Source organism: Ammospiza nelsoni, chromosome 2, assembly GCF_027579445.1.
Source record: "Ammospiza nelsoni isolate bAmmNel1 chromosome 2, bAmmNel1.pri, whole genome shotgun sequence".
Classification (NCBI taxonomy): Eukaryota; Metazoa; Chordata; class Aves; order Passeriformes; family Passerellidae; genus Ammospiza; species Ammospiza nelsoni.
The window spans coordinates 54,687,929-54,705,849 of NC_080634.1; the positions used below are offsets into that span (position 1 = coordinate 54,687,929).

A 17,921-nucleotide genomic window follows, 5' to 3' on the forward strand; every position below is an offset into this window, starting at 1 on the left:
GTCTCGTTGTTTTGAATACCTGTACCATGGAAGAAAAGTACATCTTAAATAGTGGAAAGAAAAGTATAGATTGTTTCCTATGGACATAAAGTAAGGTTGTTTTCTCTTTTTCCCACTAGGTCTTTGTCAGCCTCGTATATCAGGAGTAGTTGGAGCAGAGCCATTCTCTGCCAAACTGCGCTACACTGGCCCAGAAGATCCTGACTATGCCAACCTCATCAAACTGACAGTCACAATGCCACATATTGATGGTATGAGAAAATCAGATGTGGAATTAGGAGAACTTATACAAGATGCTGTTATTCGAGCTATTTTACTGGTCAGGTCATTTTAAACAGACAAGTTAATAACATAATCTTTTAACAGTAGGACCAAAGAAAAATGTTATGAATGAGTAAGTGCAGTTTGCAACAAGATGCATAAGATGCTGTATTGGTACATAGTCTCTGATGTGAAGAACAGCATTTTCGGATTAACTGCATAATTTACATCAATTGGGCTAGACCTAAGCTTTGTAAATCTCCTTTGAAGTTCATAGAAATATACCATTTAATTACTATTCACACTATTTTTATTTAATAATATGTTGTATATTAATATATCTAAATATTAATATGTTTAGAAATATTTTATTTGTCTTTTCGTAGTATACAGACAGTTATTGTGGGTAAAATTCTCATTCATACTTAGCATATCAACTTTCTTTGAATTCTGGAGTACAGTAATTGGTCTAAGTACAAAATACAAAAGCACTGCATAACATGCTTAGTCTTTGACAAAGTCTGGCTAAATTAAGGAGGTCTGACAACTGCCATGTAGTGATAGTGCTATAAATTAATGTTTTTAGGCATGCTGCCTGTTATTTCTACAAGAGAGCTCTCCAACTTTGAGCTGACACTTAGCCCTGATGGAACTAGAGTTGGAAACCACAAGTGCTCCAACCTGCTGGATTACACAGAAGTGAAGACCCACCATGGCTTTTTAACTGACGCTACCAAGAATCCAGATGTGATTGGAGAGACCATTCCCTATCAGTACAGCCCAACAATCAGAGGCTCCAACACCTTGCGCTTCTACCGCAACCTGAACCTGGAAGCCTGCTTGTGGGAGTTCAGTAGCTACTATGACATGTCTGAGCTCCTCACAGACTGTGGAGGCACCATTGGCACAGACGGGCAGGTATTGATTTTGTACTGTATTCTTGTAATAAAATATTTCCCTCAGAATACATCTGTGCTAGTAGAAATAAGAGAATCATTTGTTCTGCATGAAATTCGTTACTATTTTCTCACAATACAGTTCTGGGGTGTTTTAGAGCAAACCGATCCCCCTTTTACTGTATAGTGAGTCAACTTAGTCTTTTCTTAAAATGAAGGCCTTTTGAAGAATTACTTTTAGCACATAGATGTGTGATAACTATTTAATGTTCATTGTGGTATGTCTTAGAAAGCAGTTTTAAAACATGGTGGACAGAGTTTTTGCTAATAACAATGGACTGCAGTGTCCTACCAGCAGCTTGGCTTTGCTGATCTCTTGTTCATTGGCTAAGACGACCCATCAGTGCAGACAGCACAGTGCTCTCACCTTACCCAGCAGAAAGTTACTTGTTCAGGAAGCAAAAAAAGCTGCCAGTATGGAATGGTTGAAGAACAGAGCTGTGAAACTGGTTGGGGAGTTAAAAGCAAGAGATTGGAGAGAACTTCAGGTATACTTTAGAAAATTATTTCTAGAAATCCATAGTAACGTGGAAAGAAAAGGGTGCAGGATTTCTTCTCGAGCAGTGACAGTGAAATGAATCCCTGGGTCTACCCTGTATAATTACTATATAAGCCTGATCAGGCTCTGGAGTACAGTGGCTGTAAATATGAAGTTTATGTACAGAAAAATATATTCAGGGAATAATCCTACAGCTGCAAGAAGGATTCATATCAGAGTCTATCCACAACTAACTCACTGATCTGGTACCCTAGAATTCCTTGTTGAACCACTATGAAAAGAGTGAGCCTGCTTTGTGAAATGGCCATAATTTCTCTGCTCTTTTGATGTTTTGCCAGGGATCCATCTGCTATGAGACCTCAGTAGACTTATTTGCACAAATTCTTATTTGTTTATCCCATTTTCCCAAATGGCATAAAGCAGGTATGGAAAATGTGTCACTGCCCACAGAAATATATAAGCATGTGCAGCAAAAGAGCTAATTTACTACTAAAAGCATAGTCATCAATGGACATACAGATATGTAATTAGATAAACTGATTTTTTTTTTATTTTGTCATAATTACATGCCTAAAGTCCACCTTACTCCATGGGTGTTCACAGTAATCATAGTCAGTTTGCTGGACAAGAAATTGCACCAGGATCTCTTTAGCACTTGGTTAACTTCTTAACATTCTGCCCCTCTTAACTAGAGATTATATACTCTAAATCAGAAGATGAGAATAAAATGGAGTTTCTGCCTGTCTCAGATACAAAGTCCTTGATGGATGTGTCATCTCACTGCTTTGTCATCAGTTCTTGTACCTTGTCTTTTACAGAGACCAGTTCAAGGTCTCTGTCTTCATGTTGGAAGCTCACTGTCCATGCTCTGCTTGGGCTTGGCCTCTGCTGAAAGCAGATCCTCCTACAGGTGCATTCCATGAGGTCTGTGAAGCTGTCAGAGAGAAAGGGAAGGCATCCATCCAAGTGTGGGATGTAAACCTTACACATTCCCACAAGATAAAAATTATGCTAGTCTTCACTGTTCTTAGAATGTTTTCATTTCTTCATTTCTTTGACTCAGCATTCCTTTGACTGTCTCCTTATGCCCAGGCAATATGCAACCACAAATTCTTATTTCCCATACAAAGCAACCATAAGCACACACAGTTTGAAGCATCTGTATGAAGCTTGCATATGAAGCTATGCAAGCCACTTCTCCCTCAATGAAAAGGAAGGAAGATCTGGTATGAATCCATTTTAAATACTTCTGTGTCCTTTAGACAAAAGGCTGAATAGCTGCTTTAGACAAATATGTATCTAAATAAAACCTATTTATCTCTATGTTAATATAAACAGAGGAGGAAGTAAGTACCATTCCAATATTTTAGTAAATTGGAAGAACCTGTGTATTCAATTTTGGAGGACATGCACAAGTGGCAATGTGGCCAGAGAAGTGACCTGTACTTTGCTGAGGCTTCAGAAGTATTATGTACTTTATCTAAGTTCTCTCGTTTACAAGCAGAGAGGGATCAACATGAGCTGTGAGAACCATGAAACTGCAGCTGAAGTAATACTTTAGTGCCTTCTAGGTTATGGAAAAAAAGGTTTACAGTATGTTAAGTGAAATATCAAGCTGAATTACTTCTAGCAGTGAAGCATTTCCCTGCAGCCAGTGTGCGCTTCACTGCCCTCCCTGTTTTCCCCACCTCCATTTAATTCTTCTCCAGGTTTGGTCTTTATCTTCACATGACCCCTCCAGCTGAGAGGGGAGGCAGTCAGTGCCCTATCTCTGTGGTTGTCACCATTGTTGTTTTTTTATCCTTCAGTGAACAATTAATAATCCTCTTCTGTGAGAGGAAGGCTGGCAGCTATGGTTTTCACCATTTTTTTAGCAGACAAAGGAAGCCCAAATTCTATTATACAGACAGAACAGATAAATAACAAAAACACTCTTACCATATCCTGCTACCACTGCAAATTTAATATATTGAATTTACCAAATACTTTGGCTAGAACTTTAGGCTCAACATTTTGTTTCTTGATTCTAGTTCTCCAGTACCTGTGTGGTCAAACAAAGACAGCCGTGTTGATTCAGACAGAGAGATTTCACAGAAAGAACTGGCAATATCTTAAATGATGTGGACCTTCACTTCATGGGAGCTCCTGGTATGGTAGGGGAAGAGGATGAACTTTAGTAAGCAAGAAGTGAGGTGAGGTAGGAGACCTGCAGCTGGTGCAGTTCTGGCACAGCTCCTAGTGTTTGCTGAAGGCTGCAGCTGTCTTGGCCAGTTCCCATGAACTCATGAGCTGTCATAATACATACAGAGAAGGTCTTAGTTTTCTCTTTTTTTTTTTTTTTTTTCCTTTGAGGCCTTTTGATTGTGACCCACTCTGTTTCTCAATTATTCTGTGCATGAGCAAGCCCTGTGTGAGATAGATGCAGCACTCCTTTCAGTGTGCAGTGTGACGGTTTCTTCCTGGGGTCTACCCAAAACTGAAAAACCAGGCATTTATGTATCTAAACATGGACTTAGATGTGCAGTTTAAAGAACTTCTACCTAAATTTAAAGACCTGCTCATCTTTAAATTGAGCTAATTAATTTGGATTAGAGTTCTGTACTTGTTAAGCTCAGCTTTGACGATTAACAGTTTTCTTTAGGACAACCTGCAGTCACAGTCTAAAATTCAGTGTCTACATGTGGATATGTATAGGCCTTAAAAAAGGGGAACTCTCCTATTTGAGGGCAGTGTTCCAGTATTTTTAAATATCTAACAAAGATTGGGTTTTACTTCGTGGGGACATTGTGAGAGCCAAGTACTACATCATCTCACATTCTCCCAACACAGGTTCTAAAACAATGACAGATATTCATGAAAGAAGTGAAAAAATGAGTGAAAACCAAGCAAGTGACCATATTTTAATGAAGTGTACACTGAAGTACTGGCCTACACTTATTTCATGGAGTGTGAAGTATCATTTGATCCCATTTCCTGCTGTTATACCTGTTTGCTATAGCCAGGCAGTTTGGCATCTGAAGGCTTCTGTATGATTCTGGCCAAGTATTTATATATGGATGTTGCTTTCCATAGTTTCAGTCTGTTGCCAGACTTGGAATAGGGAAGCAAGGAAATTACCATTCAAACTAATTTTATTAATGACAGCTCGTTAATCAGGTCTTTTATAGGAGCAAGAAGGTGAAGAACATGTAGTAAAATACTTGAATGTATAACTTTATACCTTGAAACTATGGTAATTGCGTATGGCTGAACAGTTCATTTTTTTCTCTTCAACAACCAGTTATTTTTGGCCCAAGCTGAAAATGTCTTTCTTCCAATATGTTCAGGTCACATTTATGCTACGCATGTTATGGCACTGAGCATTTCAAAATCCCGTCTGCAAACAGGTTTTAAAATCACTAATGTACTGCTGCACCTTATACAAGGCAGCCTGCAGAGGGTTTTTATTACACAGAAACAGTAGATTTCCAGCTTTATAGGAACTAGTTTTACCAAAATTGTACTTTAAGGTGAAAACTCACCCTATTCTGAAAATCTTACTAGATGTTGTAAAATTCAAACAGACAGAAATTTCTGTTTTCAGATTTTTATATTCACTTTAGCGACTCCAGTCAAGTTTAAGAAAACTCTGCAACTCATGTCCCCTTGACATGGAACCTCTCTAAAAGACAAACATTTTTTTCTCTAGCTGCAAATGTGCATTTAGTAAGCTGTAGAGAATAAAAAACTATAAAGTGAATGCACCAGCTGTGTAACAAAGTCAGAGGTTACATTTTTTCAAGGGACTGGCATTTCAAGGCTGTATTGCATTCTCTTCTCCATTCAGACTTCTTTAAACAAACCTGCTTTGCATTTGACCTGTGACCTACCTGTCTGAGAGTCTTCTTAGGGCCAAATCTTACTTTTGCCATACTGACATTGTGTAAACAGTTAATTGATAACATTGTTAAACTTGCGTGGCTCAAATTCACAGATATCACAAGTAAATGCAATAGAAGATGAGACATGGAATAATTTGGAGAATAAAAATACAGTTTTCTTATAAAGACTGTTTCATTGAGATACACAAAATAAAACACAAACATGTGTTATTTCTAATGTCTAATTTAATTGGTACTATCAATGTGCACACACACATACACTGACAAGCTCTGCCCTCTGGACATGTAAGCCAGCTAAATAAAGCATGCTATAAATGTAGAACAGAGTCCATGACACCAACCCTTTATTGAAAATAATTTTTTTATTGTAAATATTCTAAATTGTTATGTGACAGATTCTCAAAATAATTGAGTATTTTACTTAATGAAGTTTGACAGATTGCATCTGAAAGGGAAAGAAAAGAAAAACACGTATAGAAACTCCATTAATACTTACTAAGTCTTAAATAGGAATTGTCAGTATTCTGAACCAGACCTTATGATCTGTGATAATTTATTCCACAAAAAAAAAAGTATGAAGCTCTATTTCTTAGATCAATGTATAAATCATGTTCTTCTCTCTCACATTTGGATTTTGAGGTTTGACAATTTTTAATCTAATTTTTTCCAGATATTATCTGTAAGAGTCTGCTCCCTCCTTGGAACAGACTATCTCTGTTATCTCCTCTATCTATCTCCTCAGGCTCTCCAGACCTGGCATTGTCATGAAGAATGAGACAGAATTTCCCCAGTTCATCTGTTGTGTAGCTGTAGTCTGTATTTCTTTCCTGGTATCAGAAGACTAAAATTCATACCCACTTATTATTGTTTAAAGTCAATGTTACTGAATGTAATTTTTTCTGTGTAACTGGTTAAATCTCCTGTGCATAGGATGCATGGATACATAGTGCACCTGTCCTGTCTCTCCACAGCAGCTAAGCTGATCCTACACGTACACAGCTCTAAGTCACCCTTTTGGTTTCATCAGTGTCACACTGAGATATAAAATGAACAGCTGGCTGCTCCCAATAGGCTTTGCATGAAGTGCTGGAAAAGAAAGATAACTCAATGGAAAGAATGTTTTCTCATGTTGGTCTAAACAGCATTATTAGGAGGGCTAGAGAAGTCAAACTCCTCCATCTGTGTAATGCATTCCATCGATTCATTTGGGGGGTAGGGCAGTGTCTGCTCACTTTGACACAGCTTTCCTCTGCAGTTGACTTCCTCTTTATTTTATTTTCACTATATCAAAAAGATCCTTTCATATACGCTATCTTGAGATTTTTCTGTTCTGCCTACAGAAGGGTAGAGTCCCCTTTGTAGGAATGAGAGGGTCTTGAAAGTTTTCATTTACTATTAGAGAGAATTATTTATTCAGTAATTCTCTGACTATCAGTGTTGTAGGTTTGCCTCCAGACCTGCAAATCCATGAGTGCCTGTAGAAGGGTTTATGTGCATAAAAACTCAAGGAGCTTTTTGCAACAAATTCTTCCTCCCCCATCCATGCCATGAATCACACATAAGGGCAGCAGTACTGATGGAAGCATACGAGTACACAAATAAATTCCTAGGCTGAGGCAAGCAGCTCTGCAGCCCAGACACCTCTTGCAGGTTTTACTAAAAGGGAAGAACCTCTTAAATTCTATAGCCCTAGAAATGGAGAGATTTCAGATTTCTCCCCAGAGCAGGGGTAATATGTCAAAGGAGCAGTGTTCCTGGCAGACTTGCCCCGGAAGGGATCCTGCTACTAGATTTTGACCAGTGCAAATAAGCTGAGGTCTCTAACACTATGGTCCCATTTAATGGAGGCAAGAAAACCTCAAAATGTGGCTTACAAAACCTCATTAGTGGATTGCTTTATGTAAAGTACACATGAAGAGCCAATGATACATTGAAAGCCAAGCAAAGCTTTGTAATGAGGGGTGGCTTTTTTAGTTTGGTGTGTCATAAGATACTGAGCTAGAAGGAGTTTTGTGGATCACCCTATCCAAGTCTCTGCCTTAAATCTATATAATGTCATTCCAACACTCGTAAACTTAATCTAAAACCTAACAGGATTCCATGGGCTCACTATTCTTGCAGAGTGCCACCACACTGAGGGCTGGAAACTCTTCTGGTTTCCAGGCTGTGTTTGTCATGGCCATCTCACAGCCATTTGCTCCCTTGTCAGCACTATCTTTCATCATCAGTGGCCCTTCTCTGCACTTAGTGTCCTGATGTACATAGGCTGCATTCTTACTCCCTCTCAGCCTTTGTTGTACTGGGCCTAACAACACTGCTATTTTAGACTCTTCTCATCAGATAGTTTTTTCCATTCCTCTGATTATGTTGATTTCTTTTTCTGCAGTCTACAATGCAAATTAGACTTTTTCAAGCATGGATGATCAAAGCTGTTCCAGATAAGCTCTCAGTAGTGCTCTGTATAATGGCATGCATGCTTCTAATTTTCACCCCATTCCTCAGTTTATCTTAGGATCATAGCACATGGAGAGGGTAGGAAGGTCATAGTTATGATGTGATCAACTGGCATAACAAAATTTCTTTCCCCTCTATTGTGTCTAATGAATGTCTTTCATTTCTACAGAAATCCCTGTGACTGGTTTCTATTACCTTATACTTTAAGCTATAAGATTTCATCTCACTGCTATTATTCTAATCCTCAAGGTCATTAAATTCTCACTTTGATATTCCAGTCCTCTACTTTATCATTAAGCATTATGTATGCTTCTATTTAAGAAAATAATGGGCATATATTAAATCCTGTTCCACATACTATTATCTCTTCCTTATGAGCAAACTAAATTTCGGATCTCTGACCTCAGTATCTAATTCTTACTGTACAGCATCCAGATATAGAACAAAAAGGCAGAGAGAAAAGCCAACACAGTTTGTCTGGGATGACCTTACAATAGTAATACATATTTTATACAATCAAATATATTCATTCAGTTCTTGATACTGGTCCAGGAAATGACAAATTTTTGAGGCTACCCCTGAATCAAAGGCAAACCATAAGACACTTGAGAGCTGCATCATTGTTATTTTTTTTAATGGAAGTGAGAATATCATGTTGTTATTTGGAACAATTTAGTGAATCTGTGTCCAAAATAATTGCTCAGATACTCATGCAGGTATCCCAAAGATAAATCTGCAACTTAAATGGTACTAAATAAGAATATTTTTGTCTAACTTTAATTAGTCATCTAATATATAGAGAGAACTTTTTTTCTTCTGTTCCAAATAGAAGTTCTTGATTTTGTTTATGTACAACCAACAAAGCATTACTATAATCTGCAACTCTAGTTTCTTGTCTACCAGTCTGTGTTAGTGTTTTATTTTTCAGTGATGCCAGGCTCTTTACAGTGGTGCCCAGTGACAGGACAAGGAGCAATGGCCATAAACTTAAACAAAAAAGTTCTACCACAGCATGGGAAAGAGCATAAGAGGGTGGCAGAGCAGTGGAACAGGCTGCCCAGTGAGGTCATGGAGTCTCCCTTTCTGGGGACATTCAAAACCCAGCTGGACATATTCCTGTGTAACCTGCTCTAGGTGACCCTGAGTGGCAGGTGGGCTGCACTGGGTGTTCTCCTGAGCTTCCTTCCACCCCTAAAATTCTTTGATTCTGTGATACTGTGTGTTTCCAAATGACTACTATCTAAATGCTAGCACGTATTTCGGAATGAGTCAAACAACATAAGTCAAAAACATTTTGTTAGCACAAAGTGCAGATCAAGGAAAGTCACACGTGACAGTGAATTGTGGCAACTATGAACATTTGCCTTTACGAAGTCCTTAATTAAAGTATTAGTCCTTAATCAAAGTATTTAGTGGGTGCAAGCAGTAAATTTGTGGTTACATTATATAAGTAAAGGTTCTGTCAGGCATTTCAAAGTGTAAAGCAGCTGTAAAGTGATAGTCATTCAGCCCCTTGACTTGCTTCTGGTTGAACTCAGCTTCCTTGCAAACTTCCCTGAATGCTGGGGAATTTTGATTTGAAAACGCGCTTTAGAAGGATGTAAGGTAATCAGGGAAATGTTTAGATGTGCAAATTTATATATGGAATTTCTGTTGGAACTAAATCAGAATTCAACAGCTTTTATGACTTTGAAAAGTTTCCCACTGGGAGATGATCTCAATGTCTTTACTCCCATGTATTTCTAAGAAAATACAGAATGGTCTAAAAGGATCTGGATTGAACATTTCATTCAGAGATACGTGAGTGGCAAAGCGTTTGTAACCAAACATAAACACGGTGTCTCTTCAAACAGGCTTAGATCTGTGTATCATGCAAGAGCTATCTTAAGAGGTGACAGTTTACTGACACTATTCTTCTTGTCTTTTTTCATAATATATATATCTATAAAGAATACGTAATTCTTTCATAATTACAGCGCAATTGTTTGGTCCAATGTGTAAAGAAAGGCTCTATTTTTAAATCCATATCAACTTGCTTGTTATTTTTTGCTCTTCCAGACAGTGAAAAACAGTATGATTTCTGTGTTTGCATGCAGCATGTTACCTATTATCCATGCACAAAGGAAGAAAGAGTTCCAGAGGTGGCTAAGTAGAGTCCAAGGACTCAGTCTGGCAATGATATTCAAGCAATTTCAGCATCTTCCAGCAGAGTTTCTTAGTTGATAGTAACAAGAACATAAACAAAAGAGTTAGTTAAGGCATAACCATAGAGCAAATGAAAAAGCATATTTGAAAAATTCCTAAAGCCTTCATTTGTAGTTGTGTTGTTTATGTACTAAAAAATTGATGATTCAAAATTGAGTGGGTTATGTTTTATCAGTTTGAAGTACAAAGATGAAACTTGAAGGGATGTAATCTCAGCTGAAAACCACTGAAACATGGTTTTGCACTTCATCTGTAATTTACAAAAAGAGGGATTTTGATTGAGTCTCAGTATTTATTTCAAGTTCTCTCTTGCCTTTCTCCAGCATTTAGCTTGCTTGTGCGATGCTGCCGGTCATGGTCACTAACGCTGATACACAATTCCGGTTTTTATAGGTTCTGAACCTAGTGCAGTCCTATGTCACGCTGAGAGTCCCTTTGTACGTCTCTTACGTTTTCCACTCTCCGGTGGGCGTCGGGGGCTGGCAGCATTTCGACCTGCAGTCGGAGCTGCGGCTGACTTTCGTGTATGACACTGCCATCCTGTGGAAGGACGGCATCGGCAGCCCGCCTGAGGCGGAGCTCCAAGGTGGGCGCTGCGGTTCTTGCCACGGAGCTCATGCTCTGTTACTGGGAGTGTGGTTTGCACACAGTAGGATGGTTTTTCAATCATTCCAATACTAAAAACGAATTTAATAATTTCATTTATTATCAATTGCAGTCTGTCGTTTCCTAGCACTCACAGATATCTGCTGGAGTTTTTATGAAAATCGTGCAAAGTTAACATCAGCTCTTTTACTGCAAAGAAGGACAATTGTATTGTTATATTTGAAGTACATGTGCAAAATTTAAAACATTTATATCTACTCAGAACTTCAGGGTACATTCTGTAACCAAATTCTGTTAGCACACAAGATGTTTATGCTTTAATGAAAATAATTGAAGCTTTTCTGTGATACCATTTTTTTCTCACTATGAATGGCCAGTTTCAGAAACTTATGATATTTTGAAAATGTTATGAAACATTCAAAAGAAACAGAATTGTATAATGGGAGCCTTTCCTCTGTGTGAGAGCAGTAAATTCTGAGACATTCTACAATATGTTAAATACAGTCAGTAAATGTTTATAAGTATAACTACTCAACAAGTAGAAATCTATCATTGCAGAATTTATCTTTTAAAAACTTAAATTACTTTTTACAAATAGTGACATTCTATGTGCAAGTATGTGCATAGTATGGGCAAGATTAAAATACATAGTTATACCTGTGTGCTGCATTATTCTTTTTATGCAAATTTACTTAACGTTTCCCAGCATTATGCTTCAGGTGTTTCCCATCTTTCTCACCCTAAGGTAGAATACAGGTTACCAGCTGTAATTATGTACATAAAGAATTTCAGGACTCCTGGGAACCTAAAGTCACTTTTTGCTTGTGCTAACTCTGTATATGAACTACACAAATCATTGCCATGCCATTTCTGTCCTTATGTTAAGAGCAGGAAATGAGGAGCAGCAAGGGGAATCTGCAGTGCATGAAGAATGAAGCCCATGTCATGCCATGCCTAAAGAATGAGCCGCATGCCACAGATCATGTGATGTGCTAGTCACCAAATAATGACCAGGTCTAATCCTCTGTCTCAGCAGTTACATTGTGCATCTATGCCAACATTTCCCATCTTTAATTTTTTTTATTTATCTATTTAAGAAACTGATGATCACATCTTTGGATGTGCCGAACATTTTCAATTGCCTTTGAAAACAACCAGTACAAAACAATCCTCAGCATAGTCTAGTGTTACTTGGGTAGTATTTTTTCAGCAGTTGTTTTGCTGAGCAAGGAGGGGTTAACTAGTTTCCAATTTATTTCCATACCTCGCAATTCATATAATTGTGCTACATAAGTTCTAAGTAACACTATAATGCAGTCAAGGTCTTCTAAAGCCCAAATTAATACATGAATATATAGTTATTTCTATTGTAACAAGAAATATGTTTGGTACAGATGATTTTGTACAGGTGGTATACATTCACATTGGTGTGTTCAATTTCCAGCACATTCATGGGGGAACATTCCTGTTTCCTTCTTTTTCCTGGCAAGCAGAATGGTGATACATCACTGGCTGTTTGTAAGGGAGCGTTGGAGGAAATACCTAAACTCTAAAGCTTTGCTGAACTCGAGAAGAAAAGGGTCTTGGCTGCAAACTACAGAAGTAAACTACTTCTGGGTACAAGATCTTGTAATCTGAAATTAGAATACATAAGGCCTGTATTTTGTGCAAAATTCCTGCCAAAAATTGCCAGCAATGCAAAGCCTGTCAGAAGGAGTTTCACAGATAGCAGCACCCTAGAGCAGATTGCTGTGGAAGTCACAGCCAGCTGCTCCAGCTGATGCTGATGGTTGCTGCCTTGGCACAGTAAGCACAGAGACACTGATAAAGGGCATCTCTGAAGCACCTTTCATTGGTAGGAATCAGCTTAAATACTTGGTGAAAATAAAAGTCTTCATTCTGCAGATTTCCCTGGCAGCTGACCATGCTGCCTGAACCCAAGCACAAACTGCTGTGTGGATTTTCCTGAGCATAGACCAGCTGTTTGGGCCCATGGTGACATGTAAAAGCATGGCTTTGCAGGGAAGTTCCCTATATGCTTTGGAAGCTGTATCACATCCCAAAATCTCAAGGCCTCTCTTCGTAAGTTCTTGTTTGAGAAGAATCAGAAATCAATCCAAAAAGTACCAGCAGGCCTCACCAAACAAGTGACATGGCAAGGGTAGATGAAAGAGTGGGTCTGGTGTTTCAGAGGAGTGTGATTTCATTGACACCTGCAAGTGGAGGGCACTTGTTAATAATTGTTTTCTGCTGGCAGGTTCCCTGTTCCCAACCAGCATGCGCATCAGTGAAGAGGGACGCTTGGTTGTCAACTTCAAGACTGAAGCCCGGTTTCATGGTCTGTTTGTTATGTCCCATCCTGGTAAGTGTAACCTACCCTTTAGCAGCACTACAGAAATAAAGCCATCCTCCCCAAGTTTGATACTATTCTTTTTTTTTTTTTTTTCCTATTTCAGCTTCTGATAGCTGATTGTGGGTTTTGTTGGTTTTTTTTTTTTTTTTTTTTGAAGCTATGCTCTTCAGATACAGATGTTTCCTCTGCTTGAGATTTCTTAGTTTTCACTGATGACTGTATTCAGGTTGTCAAACTTGTTGAAATACATATTAATCTGATGGAAGGCAAATAGTTCCACTTGATCAAGAGCCTGATTTATGAAGGATGAAGATCTAGGCCATTGTGTCCATTAGGGATCTATAGATATATGTTTTTAACCCCAAAGTTATAATTATTTACATTGCCCTAAGAACTTAGCATTAAAATTTCTATTCTAACTTGAAGCTTTTCTAGGATATTTAGATCTTTTTCAGAGAGCAAGAAAAAGTCTTGTGTGGGCATTGTGTGATTCTGTTAATATAACACTCTCACTGACATTCAATTAGTCATTGCTCAGGACCTGTTCCTGCAGTTTAATCTGTTTAAACCTCACCGCCTTTTTTTAGAATAATCACAGGTGTAAGACTCGGTCTACAGACATAAATCTGAGCATGAGTGCCAACCATGGAAAAGAATATCTAACTAAATTAAATCTGCTGAACAACAGCGAGAAGAGAGAAAAAATTAGAAAATCTCTTCTAGTTTAACTCAGTTGTTTTTAACCTATATAACTCCTTCATGGTTCTTCTACTTTTTCTCACCTGTTCTCTAGTATGTTTGGTTTTGCTTATAGGCAGAGACAAGTTTAAAATAGAAGGGTTTATAGATCTCTGCCATTCTGCTCTCACTCTTTTGATGGTCTCTTAAATTTATTCTTCATACAGTTCTCTCATTGTGTACAAAAGCAGCAGCTGAGTAGGCATTTGAACAAGAATCAAGGAGGCCCAGCTGAGCTGACTGTAATTTATTTTAGTTTCAGATAATAAAACCCAATGCCCCGTGAAGGTATTAACATCAGCTATGGCATCAAGGTTTATGAATCATTGAGAATGTTTTCCAGGCTCCAAGAGTTTGCAATGAAGCACTAAAGGTGACAAGTCCGTCTCTTTGCCATGTTTCTAGCTTCACCTCTGACTTCCATGGTTATGTCAGCTGACCACCCAGGCCTCACTTTTAGCCTCAGCCTTGTCCGAAGCGAGCCAACCTACAACCTGCCAGTGCAGCAGTGGAGCTTCCTGTCTGACTTTGCGGTAAAACCTCGGCCCTCACCTTGTCCCCTACTGCCCCAGCCCGTTATTTGGGATGCTGGTGGCACAGCTCCCTGTCTTTCTGTGCCCAGGTCCGAGACTATTCTGGAACGTACACAGTGAAGCTGATAGCCTGCACCACTGCCCCACATCAGGAGTACAGCCTGCCCGTGATCTGCAATCCTAGGGAGCCCATCACTTTTGACCTGGACATCCGATTCCAGCAGGTACCCTTACAATGATGCCTTCGTTATGTTTCCTTTCTAATTTGATTCCCATTTGTTGGTCTTGTAGTATCAGTGCTAGAAACTGAATTTCTTGCTAATAATGAAAGCATCCCTAAATTGGTGGGAGAGCACATACTCATCTCCTGCTAAATGACTTGATTTAGGGGAAAGTTACTGTGATGCAATAGTAACATTTAGGAATCCTTTTTTTTTGTCTGTTAGCTTTGGTAGTAAATAGTTTTATCAGGTAATTAGGAAAATATAGAACTATTATCAGAAGGTTTTCATCTGACACAAAATTAGAGTTAGGTCTCAGGTATTGAAAGTGGAACCTCCAGAGGAAGATTCATTCAGTCCTAAGGTAGAACTTCTAGCACTGACTGTGGAGGGAAATGTAGACAGGCAACACTGCTTAGCTTTAAAACTCACAAAAGTGACCAAAACGAATCTGAGCCATTCCAATATGGATCATATGGAAACATATGGTAACAGGCAAACAGCATATCTTTCAGAAAATCCAGCTGTGAAGCTCTGTAGCTGGGAAAAAATTAGGGGAAGTGGATTCTTCTGTAGAAAACAAAACAACTGGGGGTCATCGTTGGATAGTTAAGAGAACATAAACTTCCAGCTTTCCAGATTATCAAAAGGGCTAGTGTGACCTTGGGATGTGTAAGGAGGAAGTTATATCATTTCTGTTATTTGGAGCTAGTACAGCCAATCCTGGAACAGTGTGGCTGTGGTTTCATGCTCATTAATAGTATAGATTATGCTATTAAATCATCTTACAGAATAAATCCATATCTGTCAGGGGTACACAATTACTTTTCTGTTGACTTAGCCAGAGTACACAAGGGAATGTATGCAGTCTTTATGCTTTCATTTGGCATTATGCCACCTGTGGGAGAACAGATGATTTCTGAGAGGGCATTAAGTCCTGGCAAGGAAGAGGGATGATACATGATCTGATGTGAAACCTGCCTTCTCAGGCTTAACCACATTTCAACATTTTGGAGAAGTTTGAATGGAATGGGTGAGGGGAATTTATACTAGTTCAGCACTTCAGCCTTTGTCTGGCACTTCTAATCTACTTCTAGGGACTCTAAAGCAATTAATAGCAATGCTAATCCACAACTTGTTCCTGATCTTAGCATAAACAATAAGATGTTGATATTTCAAATAAAGGTCAAAAAAGGTACAAAAGTCATTGGAAAATGGGCAGAGTATCCTAGAAATAGACCTAACTCTTACCTGGAGGTAGCCTACAAGTAAAAGCTATGGCTGAGAATTAAAACTGCCTTGGAATAAATAAATGGATACTGTAGGGGTTATTATATGAGATTGGGCTTTAACAATACAGTATATGGAAGTTTCAGGTGCATCAATTCAAAATCGTCATAAAGTACAAAGTTGCAACAATGTCACAGACTGTGGCCAGCTAAACCCCCATCATCAACAATTTTCAAACCAAAACCAGTTCTCTTTCTTGAGATACTCATAGTAAAACAGGCTTGGGCTTTCTGTGGCCCATGATAGTTTTTCCATCTGATCACAGTTTGAAGCACTGTGTCCCAAAGCAGGACCCAAAAAAGAAGCAGTGCAATAGCACAAATTCAGTAGTCAGTATCAAGCACTTTGCTTCTAAGACTTTTTAGTCGTTGTGCAAAACTGAGTAAGCATTGATATCCACTCTTTTACAAATAAGAAAATAAATAGTGAAGGATGCTAGTCCTTATACTAGGGACCACCTGATACTTTGTACAGGCCCACTGCATCCAGTCCTCTGGTACCCACTGCTAGAAAGACATGGATCTCTTAGAGGAGGTCAGAGGAGGACCAGAGAAATTATCAAAGCACTGCAATACCTCCCCTATGAAGAAAGGCTGATTTGGGGCTGTTCAGCCTGAAGAAGAGAAAGAACTAAGGAGACCTTATTGTGGCCTTCCAACATATAAACAGGGCTTATAAGAAAGACAGACTTTTTACCAAGGGCTGCTGCAGTGACAGGATAAGGGGCAACTGAAAGATGATGTGTTTAGATTGGATGAAAAGAAGGTACTTTTTACGATGACAGTGGTGAGGCACTGTCACAGGTTACCCAGAGAAGCTGTGAATGCCCCATCCCTGACAGTCTTCAAGGCCAGGTGGGATGGAGCTCTGAGCAACCTGGTCTAGTGGAAGGTGTCCATGCCCATGGCAGAGAGGTTGGGTGAAATAATCTTTCAGTGTGCTCTCCAACCCAAACCACTTTGTGACTCCCTGAAATCAGCAAGTGTATGTCACAACTGGACCAAAATTACTTTTGACTGCAAAGTCTAATGATAAAATGATGAGGCAGGACAAGAGTTGTGTCCCCCAATTCTTAGTCTAATGCTCCATCTCCCATACTGAATTGCCTTCTTGGGCTTTTTAAAATGAAACTTTTCATTTCCTTGGAAACTTTTTCTTCTAATTTCCTTCATAATTGTTTTCACTTGTCACAAGTGAGGAACCATTTTAAGACTCAAGAACAAAATTTATTTGGTGTTTCCCCACTGGTTCAACATTTCCTTTTTGAACATGTATCACCTGCCTATCTCCTTTTTCCTCTCTCCACAGCCCCTGAGGAGTCAAGCAGGTAGCCTGGAACTCTAGTGAGGATTGTATTAACACCGTCTCACTCTGGAATTCCTTGAAAAAGAACAATATTCAACCTGCAAGCTTTGCTTTGTCCCAGTTCTTTCCACATCTCCTTTCTTTCAATGTATATCACTATTTCCTGACAGAAGCCCTTCCATACTCAGGATGCTTGTTGCCCTGGGATGGACCAATCTCAAGAGTGCTCTGTTCCTTGAGGTACCAAGTATTACATGGGCTTTGATCCCATGGGTGATCTGCAGTGTCCCCACATCATCCCTATGCAGAGCTGGTGGACATGACAGGCAGAATAAACTGACAGTTACTCTTCTCACCCAGGAGGTCCTCACAGATTGTTTTCTAAGAACTCTCATATAAATTGTCTCAAATGCCCATAAAAGTAATTACACTTGAACTACTATCCTAAATAACACAGCTGGAAAACAGTTGTACTAATCAAGTATTTGTGGAACTACAACCCAATGGCCTGTTTTTCAGGCATTTGGAAAGAAGCATTCCAAGAGAATAGAATTTTTTATCTTTTTTTTTTCTTTGCAAAGGCTGGGGTGCTAGGGCTTCTTTTTCAAAAGAGTAGCAC

General features: G+C 38.9%; 1 protein-coding gene across 1 annotated transcript in view; it reads left to right on the forward strand.

The window, feature by feature from the left end:
- FREM2 (FRAS1 related extracellular matrix 2) overlaps window positions 1-17,921 on the forward strand; it is a 121,483-nt gene that overhangs the window by 94,605 nt on the left and 8,957 nt on the right. Inside the window, exons 15-20 of the mRNA XM_059494017.1 lie at window positions 120-251; window positions 848-1,179; window positions 10,650-10,842; window positions 13,120-13,224; window positions 14,359-14,486; window positions 14,576-14,710. Coding sequence (XP_059350000.1) covers window positions 120-251; window positions 848-1,179; window positions 10,650-10,842; window positions 13,120-13,224; window positions 14,359-14,486; window positions 14,576-14,710 — 1,025 coding nt within the window. The remainder of the gene's footprint in view (window positions 1-119; window positions 252-847; window positions 1,180-10,649; window positions 10,843-13,119; window positions 13,225-14,358; window positions 14,487-14,575; window positions 14,711-17,921) is intronic.